Below are 16,955 nucleotides of genomic sequence, written 5' to 3'. Positions count from 1 at the left end.
CTAAAACTAAAATAGAAATTTGCCAAAATCAACACTGCTCCACATGTCTGCAATTTAGTCATTCTAGAATGAAAGTGCACTTTCACGCTGATCACAAAACAACACGTTTCAGAGCGACGTGTCGTGAGCTTGCAGATGTTATTTTTGGTACGTGACACTGATTCTTATGTGAGCCCTATGCAGTGCTGCGGCAACAACCTCTGTGTGCCTTTGCAGGTGTTCGCATGAACCTGCTGACTTTGCAGCCTGCCCTCCGCACCCTGACCTGTGACTACAACTGTCTGAAGAGACAAGTGCAGGACTTCCCCTTCATGCTGGACAAAGCTATAACCGAGGCCAAACAAGAGGTGAGTCACACAACAGTCCTTTTATGCATTGTTTTCTCAGATACGGATCCAACCGATACATTGAAGAGCTGGGTTCTGACTCTCTTTAAGGTAGTGTGGACTGTGGAGAGGACATCAAGTGTACAGTAGGGCTTTAAGCATGAACTACAGTAGTTGACTATTCAACTAGTTGACTAGTAAATCCACTAGTCACTTGAGTAGGCCTCAAGATCTGCTAGATTATAGTCACCAATGTACACAGTTTTAAAGTGTACAAATATCATAAAAAAATTGATTTGTTTTCTGTTTCACACAATAGGTAGTTAAACAACTTGTCGACTAGGAAACTAGTCGACTAGAAAATCACTAGAAGTGAAAGCCCTAGTGCACAGCAATATATTTCCATTGTGTTCCATATATTTCCATATAATCTTATTATTAAGATTCTGAACGTCTCCCAGTATGTGATATGAACAGACCCTACTGCTCTCTAAAGTGACCTTCCCAGGCATCCTGTGTCATTCTACCATTTCCCATTTCAGTAAAAAAAAAGGGGGGGGGAAAGATAATTTCTTCCCTTAGTTTTAGTCTCCGGGGACACCTCCTTCTTTTTTGTGTAGAAACAGGAGCTCCGTTTGGCTCCTCCTCCCGGTTGCTTCTGCATGTATTCCTACTAACGACAACAACATTACATGGTATGGGCAGTGGTGCTGACAGATAATTCACCATTAGGCTACCGAGGTGACTTCCAGTTGCGAGCCCCCCCTCTTATTTTTTTATCATTCTGTTTTTGCAATTTGGCTCTGCACCAAAAAACTGTGGATTTGCGTTGTTTTTTTTCCTGTTGAATGAGTTAATATACTGTACACAGTAAAATCCTTAGTGTTCATTTAACTCATTTTACTGTGTAGATGACACAGTACAGTAGAGCTACCTTCTAGGACTCTGACGCGGGAACCCCTTTTGGTGTTAGCATTATGTTATGCTTTAGCTATTGAAAAATAGCAGATCTACAAGCTCATAGCGCGCCACCGAGTGGCGCACTACGAGCTTGTAGGTCTGCTATTTTTGAAAAAATCGAAGAACGACTGACATAGAAACACAGCTTTTTCAGAAAGCTGTCAGGATGTAGAAGACATTTTTTAGAATCTGATCTCAGGTCAAAATGGGATAGGCTAGACGGACCATTTCCAGCGTGTCACTCCGCTGCTCTCTTTGTTTCCCATCTCTCTCCACTGTGACAACCAGAAAACAAACAGAACAAAACTAAAGTTCTGCCATCTGTCTGTATATATATGTGTGTGTGTTTGTTTACCGATGTTCTGCATCTTCTCAGATCTGTCAGGTGATCAGCGAGGTGAGCAGTACCAACCAGGAGCTGCTGTGTAAATACAAGAGGGAGATGAACCTGAGGAAGAAATGTCACAACGAGCTGGTACGCCTCAAAGGTAAAGAGACATGGTAGTTTACCGCAGTGGTTCCCAAAGTGGGGTCCGGGGGGGACCCCTAGGGGGTCCTTGAGGGAGTTCCAGGGGGTCCCCAGCCAAATGTGTACAAATTGAACACTCACTCAAATTGAACACATTTGTACACTCTCAGAGTTAAATTAAAACGCTTTGTGTGCCCACACAACACTTTAAAAAAAAAACCCAGGGTGCCCACGTTTTACATTATTATTATTCTTTTTTTTTTGCAAAGACGTCCACAGACGTCTTGGGCACTACATACGGGACGTTTCCCAGGACGTCTGTGGACGTCTTGGGCACTACATACGGGACGTTTCCCAGGACGTCTGTGGACGTCTTGGGCACTACATACGGGACGTTTCCCAGGACGTCTGTGGACGTCTTGGGCACTACATACGGGACGTTTCCCAGGACGTCTGTGGACGTCTTGGGCACTACATACGGGACGTTTCCCAGGACGTCTGTGGACGTCTTGGGCACTACATACGGGACGTTTCCCAGGACGTCTGTGGACGTCTTGGGCACTACATACGGGACGTTTCCCAGGACGTCTGTGGACGTCTTGGGCACTACATACGGGACGTTTCCCAGGACGTCTGTGGACGTCTTGGGCACTACATACGGGACGTTTCCCAGGACGTCTGTGGACGTCTTGGGCACTACATACGGGACGTTTCCCAGGACGTCTGTGGACGTCTTGGGCACTACATACGGGACGTTTCCCAGGACGTCTGTGGACGTCTTGGGCACTACATACGGGACGTTTCCCAGGACGTCTGTGGACGTCTTGGGCACACAACCTGTTATTAACATTGGTTTTACAATATAAATTGGGGTCCCAGAGATAGAAATGCCATTAAATAGGGCACTGTAGCCTAATTCAGGTCAAACCGTGGGGGCCCTTGAAATGAAAATGGTTGAAAATCACTGCTAGAGCTGTAAAAATCTTCTCCTATGGGGGGTCCTTGGCATATATTTTTAAATAGGGGGTCCGCGGGGCTAATGAGTATAATTTTGGGGGTCCCTTGACATGAAAAAGTTTGAGAACCACTGGTTTACTGGACCTCTCTGACAACAGGAGGCTTTTCTGTTTGACTCCATTTCCCAGGTAACATCAGGGTGTTCTGTCGCGTGCGGCCCGTGTGGCCCGAGGATCAGGAATCCGCCGATGCCAAAAACATGGTCAGCTTTGATTCCGAGGACGACGCTGTGCTCTACCTCTCCAACAAGGGCAAACTAATGACCTTTGAACTTGACAAAGTCTTCGCACCTCAGGCTACACAGGAAGAGGTCAGTCACGTGTAACATCTCCTGAAATAGTCATGATCTGGGTCACGTTAATGGTAGGTAATGCATGATGTAATGTATGAACAATTGTGACCAAATTTGACTGATTGGATTTTTTTTTTAAATTTTCATGTCATATGAAAGCAGGGAATCATAGCTTCAAATTGACATTAGTTGTTCAGTTTGACCCACCAGTTTGGGAGATATGGCTTATAGAGTAATGTCTTGCAGAAAACAGCGAGTTGAGAAAACAGGCTTGAAAGGTTCACTTCTGTGGTCTCTAACATTACACCTAGCTACATGTTTAAGCATTTATTTCATATTTACATGTCGATTTCAGCTCTGACATTTATTTCAGACATGCTCTATTATGTGAAGAGTCTGCCAGTGATATTAACTCATTTTGGGAAAAAATAATTCTCCTCTGGTGAAAAGCTGGAATGTGTGCGATGGCAGGCTCTCAGTCAAATCTGGTCACAATTGTACATGTATGTACTAGTACAGTATTGTGTGTAGATCGATCAGTCAAGTCAAATTCCTTGTGTGCATATATAGTGTAGCAACAGTGACATTGTGACAAATTCAATGCATGACAGCAAAATCCAGAGAGTAGACTCTGTGTTTCCCCTTTCAACCCTTATTTTGAAGAGCCAAATATCCGTAACCGGATGTTACGATGACTTAATGGTGCGTGTGGTGTCTTGACCGGTTGTTGTTCTCTCGCTCGGTGCAGAAAAAACCCGACCGCGAGTATCACAGCGCCTGCTGTCGGCCGTTGAAAAAACGGAAACGACATTCATTGCGCCGATTTTGGAGATACAGGCCATTGAAAGCAGCACATAGAGTGCAAGTGGATGCGCGCGCATCTTCAAAATGGCCGCGCCCACTGTCACACTTTGCACTGGGATGCTAACGGGAGAGAGCCATCGATGCGATATAATCAAAACATGGATTAAAGAATATAAAGCCTAGAAAGCGTAGGCTCCGGTTTTGGCGGGCTGCCAGACTAAAGCTTATCTACGGTTACTACGTTTCTGGCGGGCGTCGTGTTAAGTCAGAGTGTAAAATGTAATGATAGTTTATACTGTAGATGCTCGTTGAATATAATACAGTTGGGTGCCACCGATATTGTCCCTTATCATTTGACCCATTTAGGCCTGACCTCAACATTTTTAAAAATCCTTCTAAATCCTCCAGTTTTCTGAAATAAATATTTTCACGATTTTTCTAAAATAGCAGACCTACAAGCTCGTAGCGCGCCACTCGGTGGCGCGCTATGAGCTTGTAGATCTGCTATTTTTCAATAGCTAAATTATAACAATGTTTAAAACACCAAAAGGGGTTCCCGCCCAAAATGGGTTAACTGTCCTTTTGCGCAGATCACGCAAACCTCAGCAAAAAGAAAAGCACAATATCGATGGCCTCCAACTGTAATACATCTTTTGTAGCACCCTTCATCCACAGAACAGAGATCACAGTGCTTTACATAGAGATTAGAGAATACATGAAAATGGCGCAAAACCTTCAAAGGAAGTTGAACATTTGTCAGTAGGCGCAGACCTAACCACATTCACTTTCAAAGTGTTAAGAAAAAGAGGCTAAAATAAGTGATATACAAGCTAGAAACGTGTCGCAACGCGAGGCGTGGCAAGTATTTTCGTGACTTCGTAACACTTAATGTACGAAAAAAACGTAGAAAGTTGTAATATGGAGATAACAAGGTTTGTTCCACATGTCCATGTTCCACCAGGTGTTCCAGGAGGTGCAATCGTTGGTGACTTCCTGCATCGATGGCTTTAACGTGTGCATCTTTGCCTATGGTCAGACCGGCTCAGGAAAGACCTACACCATGGAGGTAAGCTGTACGCTCACATTCTAGTTGATACACCATGGAGGTAAGCTGTACGCTCACATTCCAGTTGTCCAGGGAATTAGGCTCGCAACACATGCGTTTTAAGCTTGTAGATCTGCATATTTTTTTTAAATGAAAGATATTCTAACGTTTATGCAAAATAATTGCGATTTGCTCAAATAATCTTAGTCTTATAGGTGACAGAGTTGTATAGTTGTTCGAGTCGGCTTAGGGATCAAAGTCTGTTATCCGTTTGTACAAGACCAAGGACCACAATGGAAATATGTCTCTGACTTTTTTTTTATCCTTGACGTGTTATCTCAGTGAAAGCATTGTGTTTTACTTGTATTTCTCTTCGTTAGTATAACGTTCAAATAAATTGATCAATCAATTAAATCAATCAAATAATGACAAACAAATGTGATTAGGAGATTCTGTGACAGGCCTACTTAGCCTAGTAACCAAAAAGTGAACCCGGACATGTTGAGTACACCAACGTTTTATGTTAGAAATGTTTAGTATGGATCCCCAGCCTGTAGAAACTGCCGGATGCTAACTTGCATATGTTGAGCAATTTTCATAATTGGCATAATATGTGACCATACCATTAACAACCTATAGAAGGCAAAATATTCAACAGTTCATATGCTTTATCTAGCATGTGACATGTCAAACTAGGGGGTTTTCATGATGCTGAATCCATTCCAAGCATTAGTTTTGCAAAAATAACACTCATTGGGCTTAAAATATTGAATATTTTGCCCTCTATAGGTTGTTAATGGTATGGTCACATATTATGCCAATTATGAAAATTGCTCAACATATGCAAGTTAGCATCCGGCAGTTTCTACATGCTGGGGACCCATACTCAACATTTCTAACATAAAACGTTGGTGTACTCAACATGTCCGGGTTCACAATGGGGCTCTATGGGCTGGCAAGTAGACTAACTGGGGAAATAGAAAATGAAACGTATGAGCGGCGACACCTTGCTGTCTGACTCATGTCTCAGGACACGTGCCATGTTAACACCCCCACCCCCCCTCCCCCTATTCCTCCAGGGCGTGGCCAAGGACCCTGGCATCAACCAGAGGGCTCTCCGCCTGCTCTTCTCCGAGGTGACTGAGAAAGCGCCCGACTGGGACTACAAGATCACAGTCAGCATGGTGGAAATATACAACGAGACCTTGCGGTGAGAGAGAGAGAGAGAACGCCTGATGTTTCTGGCATCCATTCATTCTCTTGTTAACCCATTTTGTTTTCTGAAAAAGCTATGTTTCTATGTCAGTCGTTCTTCGCTTTTTCAAAAATAGCAGACCTACAAGATCGTAGCGCGCCACTCGGTGGCGCGCTATGAGCTTGTAGATCTGCTATTTTTCAATAGCTAAATCATAACATAATGCTAACACCAAAAGGGGTCCCCTTTTGGTGTTTAAGCATATGTTGTACTTTAGCTATTGGAAAAATAGCAGATCTACAAGCTCATAGCTTACTACGAGCTTTTAGGTCTGGTATTTTTGAAAAAATCGTGAAAATGTGGCCCAAATGTTTGAATATATTCTTTCAGAGTGAACGTTTTTAACTCAAATCTTTCCTTCTGGGGGGGGGGGGGGGGGGTCCCTCGAACTACATATTTTCAGATGGGGGGTCGGCGGCCAATTACATATATTTTTGGGGGTCCTTGACATGAAAATGTTTGAGAACCGCTGACATAGAAACATAGGTTTTTTTCAGAAAACTGTCAGGATTTAGAAGGCATTTTGTAGAATCGTTCTCAGGTCTAAATGGGTTAATAAAATGTGAAATGACAGTCTGATGTTGCGTCAAGGTCATCCTGCTACACTCATGCTCCGTGTGAGCACCTTTTTATCATTATCACATCTTGCTGTCTCCATTGAGCACCTGGTTAGTTCCTCTTTTTTCTCTGCTACACTCATAGTTGAAACGTTATGAAATTGGCAAGGAAACACATTGCGTGTGTTGGGGAGGGGGGGGGGGGGGATTTTCCTGTGAGCAGACGGATTATACTAAACATCCACGGTCATCTGTTGAGTACAAAGTATATTTTTTTCCCTCCGTCATGTTGCATAACCTCTGAACATCTGTGTAAGCTTTAGTTCCAGCCAAGGAGAGGGCGACGGAACGGTCTGAGAGGGGACCTTATGGGTCCATTAGTATCATCTCAGGGTTAAATTAAATCTCCGGGTTTAACAGTGTAACACGTGTGTGTCGGTAATGTTCTGTTGATGGATTTTACAGTATAACAGTCCTGCTATAAAAGAAAACAGGGATGCCACGTTGAAAGTGGTTAGTTGCATACAATAAAATGCAATGAAATCAGATTAATCTGCAAGTCAGACCAGTGTTGATTTTGTCGACTCAAAATGTTCATCGACTACCCTTTTTCCACTGAGAGAAAATTAAATGGAAACTAAATGGAAACTAAGCTATGAGGACTAAAACTAAGACTAAATATACTGACAATTTCGTCAACAAATAAAAACTAGACTAAAATGTTAGGAAGGGACTAGTGGGGAAGAGATCCAGTACAAGTCATTTTACACTTGGTTGCATGCTGAAAATAGCAGATCTACAAGCTCACAACGTGTCGCGACGCGTTGTGAACTTGTCAAAATACATTTGCCAAAATACATTTTAGTCGACTAAATCAACTGTAGATTTAGTAGACTAAACTCTTGTGATATTTAGTCAACTAAAACTAGACTAACACTAAGACATTCCAGGTGACTAAAACTAAAATCAAAACTTGCTGCCAAAAACAACACTGAGTGGGACTTGGGGACAATGTGGATGGATTTAAAATGACTGAATTCAAGGTTAAATGTGAATACTAGGGGGTGGCAGTTGCCATCCCCCGATGCCCCAAATGACACCCCTGGTCACACATCAAAGTTACTGATGGGCTGTTTTGAACTTTGGACGAGCGCCTGACTCACCGGTCTCTCTTAACCCATTTTGGTGTTTTAAGCATTGTTATATACCTTAGCTATTGAAAAATAGCAGATCTACAAGCTCATAGTGCGGCACCGAGTGCCGTGCTACAAGCTTGTAGATCTGCTATTTTGAAAAATCGTTAAAATGTGGTGCAAATTAGAGACTGACATTTTGTCGGGACTCCCGCGGGAAACGGGATTCCCACGGGATTCCCACGGGATGGGATTCATATTTTTAATGATCCCGTGATCGGGACGGGACGGGAATGAAAGTTAACGGGAGTGTGCAGGAGCGTGAATTACATTGGTCGCGCTGCCAAGTTCCAACCAAAAGAACAGAAGCACCCATTTTTGTTGTAGTCATCTTTCTGTGAGCCAACACTCTTTTGACTTGCTGACACAGGTCAAAAGAACTACATAGTTACCCATAATCCAGCAGTGCTAGTGCTGCCTTCCACAACACAAAAAACTCCTCCATGCAATCCAGTCGGGCTGGACGTCTTTTACAGTTTTATATGAAGACATCGCAATGCGGCCGTGTATGATTCTGCATCGCGCCAGTGCCGTGATTTAATCGATTATTTATAGCCAGATCATCCTGATGCATTTGTTTCCCCTGGCAGTGGCAACGTTGCAACTTTAAATTGTGATGCTACGTTAGCTACATGCTAACGCTGTTACTGTTAGCTAGCTCCCTGAACAGCTGTCTGAGCGAATGTTCTACAATACATCGTCTCCCTTCTTTCTCCCAACCGAGTCCCATACACCAGTGGTTCCCAAACATGTTCGTGTCAAGGACCCCTAAAACGACATTTATTAGCCCGCGGACCCCCATTTGAAAAGATGCCAGGGGCGGGGACCCCCATAACAGAACGGTTCTAGCTGTGATTCTCAACCATTTTAATTTCAAGGACCCCCAGTTTGACATGCATTAGTCTACGGACCCCCATTTAATGGCATTTTTATCGCTGGGACCCCCAAATTATATTGTAAAATCAATCAAGTTCATTTAACTCTTGAGTGTACAAATGGAACAACATTTGGTTCCATTTGTACACTCCCATAACATAATTTGTTAGACCCATAAGGGTCCATTTGGTTCCAAACTATTATTTAGCTGGGGACCCCCTGGAACTCTCTCAAGGACCCCTGGGAACCACTGCCATACACATAGACTTGTACACTGAATAAATATTCATATAGAGTTAAATTAACACTCAACTTTTAATTGACAAAGCACTTGTTAACTGTTAAGCTTTAAGTTCTGTTCAGGGAAAAACAGTGTCATAGGACTTAAATTAAGTGTCGGAACTGTATTTGGTAGTCAAAGTTAAATCCAACACTTTATTTATTTTAATTTTATTGGTAGGATATCTGTCTTGAGAAGCCAGAAGTGATAGATAGATAGGCCTAGATAGATAGATGGATGGATCGATCAATTGCCTAATGACTAACTAAAAAAAAAAAAACAGGAGCGGGATGGGAGCGGGAGTCATTTCGAGTGGGAGCGGGATGGGATCAGGAGTCATTCTACAGGAGTGGGACAGGATGGGATTTCTTTTTAAACTCTGGCCCAGGATTGGGACAGGACAGGATTTTTTCTGTGGGAGTGGGACAGGACAGGAGTGAAAATCTACTCCCGTGTCAGTCTCTAGTGCAAATCTGAATATAATATATTATTTCAGAGCGAACGTTTTTAACTCAAATCTTTGCTTCTGGGGAGGTCCCTGGAACAACATATTTTCAGATGGGGGTCAGCGGCCAATTACATATAATTTTCGGGGTCCTTGAAATTAAATAGTTTGAGAACCACTGACATAGAAACATAGGGTTTTTCAGAAAACTGTCAGGATTTAGAAGACATTTGTAGAATCGTCCTCCGGTGTATATGGATTAATGATGACGACTATAAATTCTTCCTAATGTGCGTTTTTGTTTTGTATCCAACAGGAACCTGTTGGGGGACAACCCCAGTGACAAGCTGGACATCAAGATGAACCCAGACGGCAGCGGTCAGCTCTACGTCCCGGGACTGACCGAGTTCACTGTTCAGAGTCCAGAGGACATCAACAGGGTAAGTTCATATGTTCGCCAACGTCAACTAAAGACAAAGTTTGACATCATCTAATTGCGCTGAAATTCCACTGAACAGTCTCTTGGAAAGGTATGGTAAAAATGTCAGGAAATGGGGAAACCATTCTGAGCCATCAGTCACATCGTAAAAATGAGTCATCTTTTGCATCTGGATGTGTCTCTGCCAGAATGAAAAGGGCTCCATCTGCAGGATGTGAGAGGTCACTGAACCTTTTTTCCCCCATCCTGACCAGCCTAATATGATTATTGCATTTTGGCTATATTCAATAACTAACTGCAAGCCAATGAACCAATCAGTAGCATTGTCAGTCTTCATTTCTAATTCATATTCATTTAGTTGCCAATAATGTTACTGTTGAAACTGTTAAAAAAAGTGGCCAGTGATCTTGAAAGTGGCAAATTTCAGTGGTGGAGTAAAAACAACAAGGTCACATGGCTTTGGAGAGTTTGGGCAGCAGATCTACAAGCTCTCAACATGTCATGCTGCAATGTGCTGTGGGCTTGTAGATCGCCAATTTTGATAAACTCGAACGGTGCCCGTAGGTAGGGCCTCTACTGCCCATTGGGCACTGACCTACTTGGAACGATGCAAGTTGGAAATGAATGCCCCACCCAGATATTATGTCTGTCTCCCTTTTATGCCCATATATGGAGTTCTGTGTCAGGCATGCCCAAATATGGAGTGTTGTGAGGTCAGAACAGGCCAGCTCCATATATGGACGCTGGGCATGGGCCCTGTCCAGAGCCCGGGCAGAGGCCTTTTTGGGGCGGTTCTGGACAATTACACACACACACACACACACACACTTGGTGCTTTCATAGATGGAGTTGGAATTTATGTTACTGTAAAAAAAAATCATATCGGCTCATAATATCGACTATCGGCTTTTTGATTGTCCACTAATCGGTGATCGGATATATCGGCCAAAAACCATATCGGTCGATCACTAATTTTAGTCGACTAAATCTACAGGCGACTAAAATGTATTTTGGTGGGCCTTGATGCCATCATAATGACTGTTTTTACACTTGCTGAAAGTCTTTACAGATGTTTTACTATTATCATTTTTTATTTTACCATTACTGCTATTTTTATATTAGTCAGACTTTCTATAATTCTTAAATAATAGTCAAATTGAAATAGTAAGAGACTGTCTAATATATTCTTAAATAATAGACACAATCATATACAATGTTAATTCTAAAAGTAAAATAAATTAGATTAACCATAATGAAAGCACAAATTAACCCATTTTGGGCGGGAACCCCTTTTGGTGTTAGCATTATATTATGCTTTAGCTATTGAAAAATAGCAGATCTACAAGCTCATAGCGCGCCACCGAGTGGCGCGCTACGAGCTTGTAGGTCTGCTATTTGAAAAATCGAAGAAAACTGTCATTTTCAAACAGACATTTTTAGAATCTGATCTCAGGTCAAAATGGGTTAAGCTAAAAGTGCTGCATGTACCAGCGAGAAGAAGGAATGTGCCCAAGCAGTGCTGTACGTTCCAACGCAACGGTGGAATGCGCCCAAGCAGGGATTTGTTTCTATGCGTCCGATTACGAGCACGTCCACCAATGAGGCTCATTGTTCTGAGCATGTCCACCAATGAGGCTCATTGTTCTCAAGTAGGTTTAATGCCTGCATAGGTTGCATTTGTAATGCGTGTTTCTGTTTTTGTTTTGTGTAATGATGAATTGAGCGTTAACAGTCAGCCGTTTAACAAAAGCCTGCCCTTTGGACTGACCTCTGTTTGTTTGCAGGTGTTCGAACTGGGTCACATGAACAGGGCCACAGCCTGCACCAACCTCAATGAACACAGCTCTCGCTCACACGCTCTCCTCATCATCACTGTGGCTGGCTTCAACGCATCCACTGGACACCGCACACAAGGTACATGTAGAACTCATCCACTGGACAGACACCGCATACAAGGTATATGTAGAACTCATCCACTGGACACCGCACACAAGGTATATGTACAGCTCATCCACTGGACACCGCACACAAGGTATATGTACAGCTCATCCACTGGACACCGCACACAAGGTATATGTAGAACTCATCCACTGGACACCGCACACAAGGTATATGTACAGCTCATCCACTGGACACCGCACACAAGGTATATGTAGAACTCATCCACTGGACACCGCACACAAGGTATATGTACAGCTCATCCACTGGACAGACACCGCATACAAGGTATATGTAGAACTCATCCACTGGACAGACACCGCATACAAGGTATATGTAGAACTCATCCACTGGACAGACACCGCATACAAGGTATATGTACAGCTCATCCACTGGACAGACACCGCACACACAAGGTATATGTAGAACTCATCCACTGGACACCGCACACAAGGTATATGTAGAACTCATCCACTGGACACCGCACACAAGGTATATGTAGAACTCATCCACTGGACAGACACCGCACACAAGGTATATGTAGAACTCATCCACTGGACAGACACCGCACACACAAGGTACATGTAGAACTCATCCACTGGACAGACACCGCACACACAAGGTACATGTAGAACTCATCCACTGGACAGACACCGCACACACAAGGTACATGTAGAACTCATCCACTGGACAGACACCGCACACACAAGGTACATGTAGAACTCATCCACTGGACAGACACCGCACACACAAGGTACATGTAGAACTCATCCACTGGACAGACACCACACACAAGGTACATGTAGAACTTATCCACTGGACAGACACCACACACAAGGTATATGTAGAACTCATCCACTGGACAGACACCACACACAAGGTACATGTAGAACTTATCCACTGGACAGACACCACACACAAGGTATATGTAGAACTCATCCACTGGACAGACACCGCACACACAAGGTACATGTAGAACTTATCCACTGGACAGACACCGCACACACAAGGTACATGTAGAACTCATCCACTGGACAGACACCGCACACACAAGGTACATGTAGAACTCATCCACTGGACAGACACCGCACACACAAGGTACATGTAGAACTCATCCACTGGACAGACACCGCACACACAAGGTACATGTAGAACTCATCCACTGGACAGACACCACACACAAGGTACATGTAGAACTTATCCACTGGACAGACACCACACACAAGGTACATGTAGAACTCATCCACTGGACAGACACCACACACAAGGTACATGTAGAACTCATCCACTGGACAGACACCACACACAAGGTACATGTAGAACTCATCCACTGGACAGACACCACACACAAGGTACATGTAGAACTCATCCACTGGACAGACACTGCACACAAGGTACATGTAGAACTCATCCACTGGACAGACACCACACACAAGGTACATGTAGAACTCATCCACTGGACAGACACTGCACACAAGGTACATGTAGAACTCATCCACTGGACAGACACCGCACACAAGGTACATGTAGAACTCATCCACTGGACAGACACCGCATACAAGGTATATGTAGAACTCATCCACTGGACAGACACAGCACACAAGGTATATGTAGAACTCATCCACTGGACACCGCACACAAGGTATATGTAGAACTCATCCACTGGACACCGCACACAAGGTATATGTAGAACTCATCCACTGGACAGACACCGCACACAAGGTATATGTAGAACTCATCCACTGGACACCGCACACAAGGTATATGTAGAACTCATCCACTGGACAGACACCGCACACAAGGTATATGTAGAACTCATCCACTGGACAGACACCGCACACAAGGTATATGTAGAACTCATACACTGGACACCGCACACAAGGTATATATAGAACTCATCCACTGGACACCGCACAACAAGGTATATGTACAGTGCACACAGTCACACTCACAGACATGCACGTGTTGGTTTTACTATACTGTGGACAACATCAGTGGCGTGCACAGACATTTAGAGGGGCAGGTGCTCAAGTGGGAAAAAAAGGGCACCTTGTGCAGCGCGTGGAACCGGCCGGTTGCCTTAATAGAGTGAGATTTATAGATTTTGGGGCATAAATAATATATTAGAAACTTTTATCAAGAATTTATCAATGTCACCATGGTCCACGTACTGTACAGTGTACACTGTACAAAAATGTGCAATGTGCCCTTTTTTTTCTTCAAAAGGGCACATTGATGTCCAGAGGGAAAAGGGCAGGGGGGTGCTCTAGCACCCCCTAGTGTCTCTATGTGCACGCCACTGGACAACACAATACTGTTGATTGCATTCATTCGTTCATTCATTATGAATGTCTCTAGGTTGCTAGGCGACGGATAGAAACCGGAAGTGAAAACACGGCCTCCTTCACCTCAATGTAAAGAGATTTACAAAAATACATTTATCTTCCCAGATTGTGTTTTTTTTTCTTTCAAAACGAGCTTTATTAAACGGCCCATAATTAAAGAACCGATGGTCGCGGGTACAAAATGTATTTTCCGGGTGAAAGAAAAGACGATCTCGGGTCCCGTTTGGACTTCAAAATAAGGGTTTTCACCTAAATACACTGGTGGTGGCGGAATAATTAATGAATTAATACAAGCTTTAAGTCCATTAGCTACATTGTTAATGTCAAGTCTGACTAACTCTGCTATAAAGAGCTGGCGGAATAGTTTAGTTTAGTTTTAGTTTAGTTTATTTCGATCAATTCAACAGTGTAATATAAATCATTACATTAAATATTCACACTCTCTTATAGGTGATGGAAAAGGCATAGGCCGAAAGCCCAAAGCTTATTAATGCCTATCCTTTGTACATGTCATTTTTCTCTAACATATTTTAACAGTTTGACTCCATAAAACGCGTTACCCGCTATTTAATCAAATATTCTACACTGCCGAGATTTTTTTATTACATTTAGAGCATACGCTGAAGTATTTGCAGCTTTCAATGACGAAAATCCGGCGAAAAATTACAATGCGCTACAGGATCCGCCTCCATGAGGCATTGTAGTCCAAACAAACCCCCCGTCCACTTACATTGAGCTCAATTTCCCAGCCCAGATGATGACTTGATTCCCGGTTTCGTCATAACGCGACGGCCTCGTCATCAGGTCCCGGATAAATCAGCTGTTTCTTTTTAATTATTTTAAAACTGCGAATTAAACGCATTAAACAAATGTCGGGTATAGCGTTTTACCCGCGGTGGAACACTGGATTAAACAATTAGCGGTTAAACAACATTATTATTATTCAGTATTCATCGTTTTAATTTCGATGTCAGGCCTAAAAATGGGTTAGACTCAAAATTGTCCCATGTGCATTTTGTGTCGCTCGCTTGCAGGAAAGTTGAACCTGGTGGACCTCGCCGGCTCGGAGCGGATCGCCAAATCCGGGGCCGAGGGCAGCCGCCTCCGAGAGGCCCAGTGCATCAACAAGTCCCTGTCGGCCCTGGGGGACGTGATCCACGCGCTGAGGAGCAGACACTCCCACGTGCCCTTCAGGAACTCCCGTCTCACGTACCTCCTGCAGGACTCGCTGAGCGGAGACAGCAAGACGCTGATGATGGTGCAGGTGAGGAATCAAAGAAAAGCAGCACAATAGAAAGCATGGCTCACTGGAAAACCCGGTGCCGGGGCAGAGGTTTGAATAATAAGACGAGAAAGATAAGGTTCGACACACTGGATGATGGTCCAAAACTTTAACCCATTTTGGGCGGGAACCCCTTTTGGTGTTTTAAACATTATGTTATAATTTAGCTATTGAAAAATAGCAGACCTACAAGCTCATAGCGCGCCACCGAGTGGCGCGCTACGAGCTTGTAGGTCTGCTATTTTTGAAAAATCGTGAAAATATGGCACACATCTTTGAATATATATTATTTCAGAGCCAACGTTTTTAACTCAAATCTTTGCTTCTGAGGGGTTCCTGGAACAACATATTTTCAGACGGGGGTTGGTGGCCAATTACATATCATTTTTGGGGTTCTTGACATGAAATATTGAGCACCACTGATACAGAAACATCTTTCAGAATTTAGAAGCCATTTTTTAAATTTCGACGTCCGGCCTAAATGGGTTAAACGTTTATTTAACCCATTTAGACCTGAGGACGATTCTATAAAATGTCTTCTGAATCATGACAGTTTTCTGAAAACCCCTATGTTTCTAATATCAGTGGTTTTCAAACTATTTCATGTCAAGGACCCCCAAAAATCTATGTATTTGGCCTCCGACACCGATCTGAAAATATGTTGTTCCAGCGACCTCCCAGAAGCAAAGATTTGAGTTAAAAAGACACATTTTCACGATTTTTCAAAAATAGCAGATCTACAAGCTCGTAGCGCGCCACTCGGTGGCGCGCTATGAGCTTGTAGATCTGCTATTTTTCAACAGCCAAAGCATAACATAATGCTTAAAACACCAAGGGGGTTAATGGTTCCTTTACACCATGGAAGTGACGTTTCTTCATCAGACAGGGAGCAGGTGGGAATCGACATTAGTTGTTGATGGATACATTATCTCACTGGTATTGTACACATTTGAAATAGAATGGGATCTCTCAGTCATGTCCTTCTGCCAATGAGGCTGGTTGAGGTGACGGATTTCGCTCAAATCTGAAACTAGAACAATTACGCTGTAGTAGAGTAGCATGTCAGCACTATGCACCTGTCAAGATATGCAATTTCCACATTGTCAATTGTCAATTTGTCAATTAATGGCTGTAAATTGGGTCTCTGCCACCGCTGAAAGTCTCACACAGTCTCATGGTGTTTTACGGCTTACGGTACTGGTCTATATGCACATGGTCATGAAACGTTTGACTGATAAAAAGATGTCATGAAATGTATTTATCCGGGAATATGTTCAAGGATTATATTTTACTATATTATTGAGGGGCGCTAGCCCCTCCTATATACAGGTTTAATGTTTGTTTCGTCACTAACACAAACATTAAATGCCATTAACATTGAACAGAGTTTAATGTTTGTTTTGTCTGTCACTGAGCAAATCGGCATATGATA

General features: G+C 43.2%; 1 protein-coding gene across 2 annotated transcripts in view; it reads left to right on the top strand.

Annotated features, from left to right (window-relative positions):
• Positions 1-16,955, top strand: part of kifc3 (kinesin family member C3) — an 83,478-nt gene that overhangs the window by 55,292 nt on the left and 11,231 nt on the right. For both annotated transcript variants that reach the window (XM_079497939.1, XM_079497938.1), the window contains 8 exons: positions 217-347; positions 1,663-1,774; positions 2,901-3,082; positions 4,830-4,934; positions 5,993-6,123; positions 9,836-9,959; positions 11,743-11,872; positions 15,276-15,505. In XM_079497939.1, coding sequence (XP_079354065.1) covers positions 217-347; positions 1,663-1,774; positions 2,901-3,082; positions 4,830-4,934; positions 5,993-6,123; positions 9,836-9,959; positions 11,743-11,872; positions 15,276-15,505 — 1,145 coding nt within the window. The remainder of the gene's footprint in view (positions 1-216; positions 348-1,662; positions 1,775-2,900; positions 3,083-4,829; positions 4,935-5,992; positions 6,124-9,835; positions 9,960-11,742; positions 11,873-15,275; positions 15,506-16,955) is intronic.

The sequence above is a fragment of the Electrona antarctica genome (assembly GCF_951216825.1).
Source record: "Electrona antarctica genome assembly, chromosome: 3".
Lineage (NCBI taxonomy): Eukaryota > Metazoa > Chordata > Actinopteri > Myctophiformes > Myctophidae > Electrona > Electrona antarctica.
Note: the sequence above shows the minus strand (reverse complement) of the source record. Positions and strands in the feature narration are given on the sequence as shown.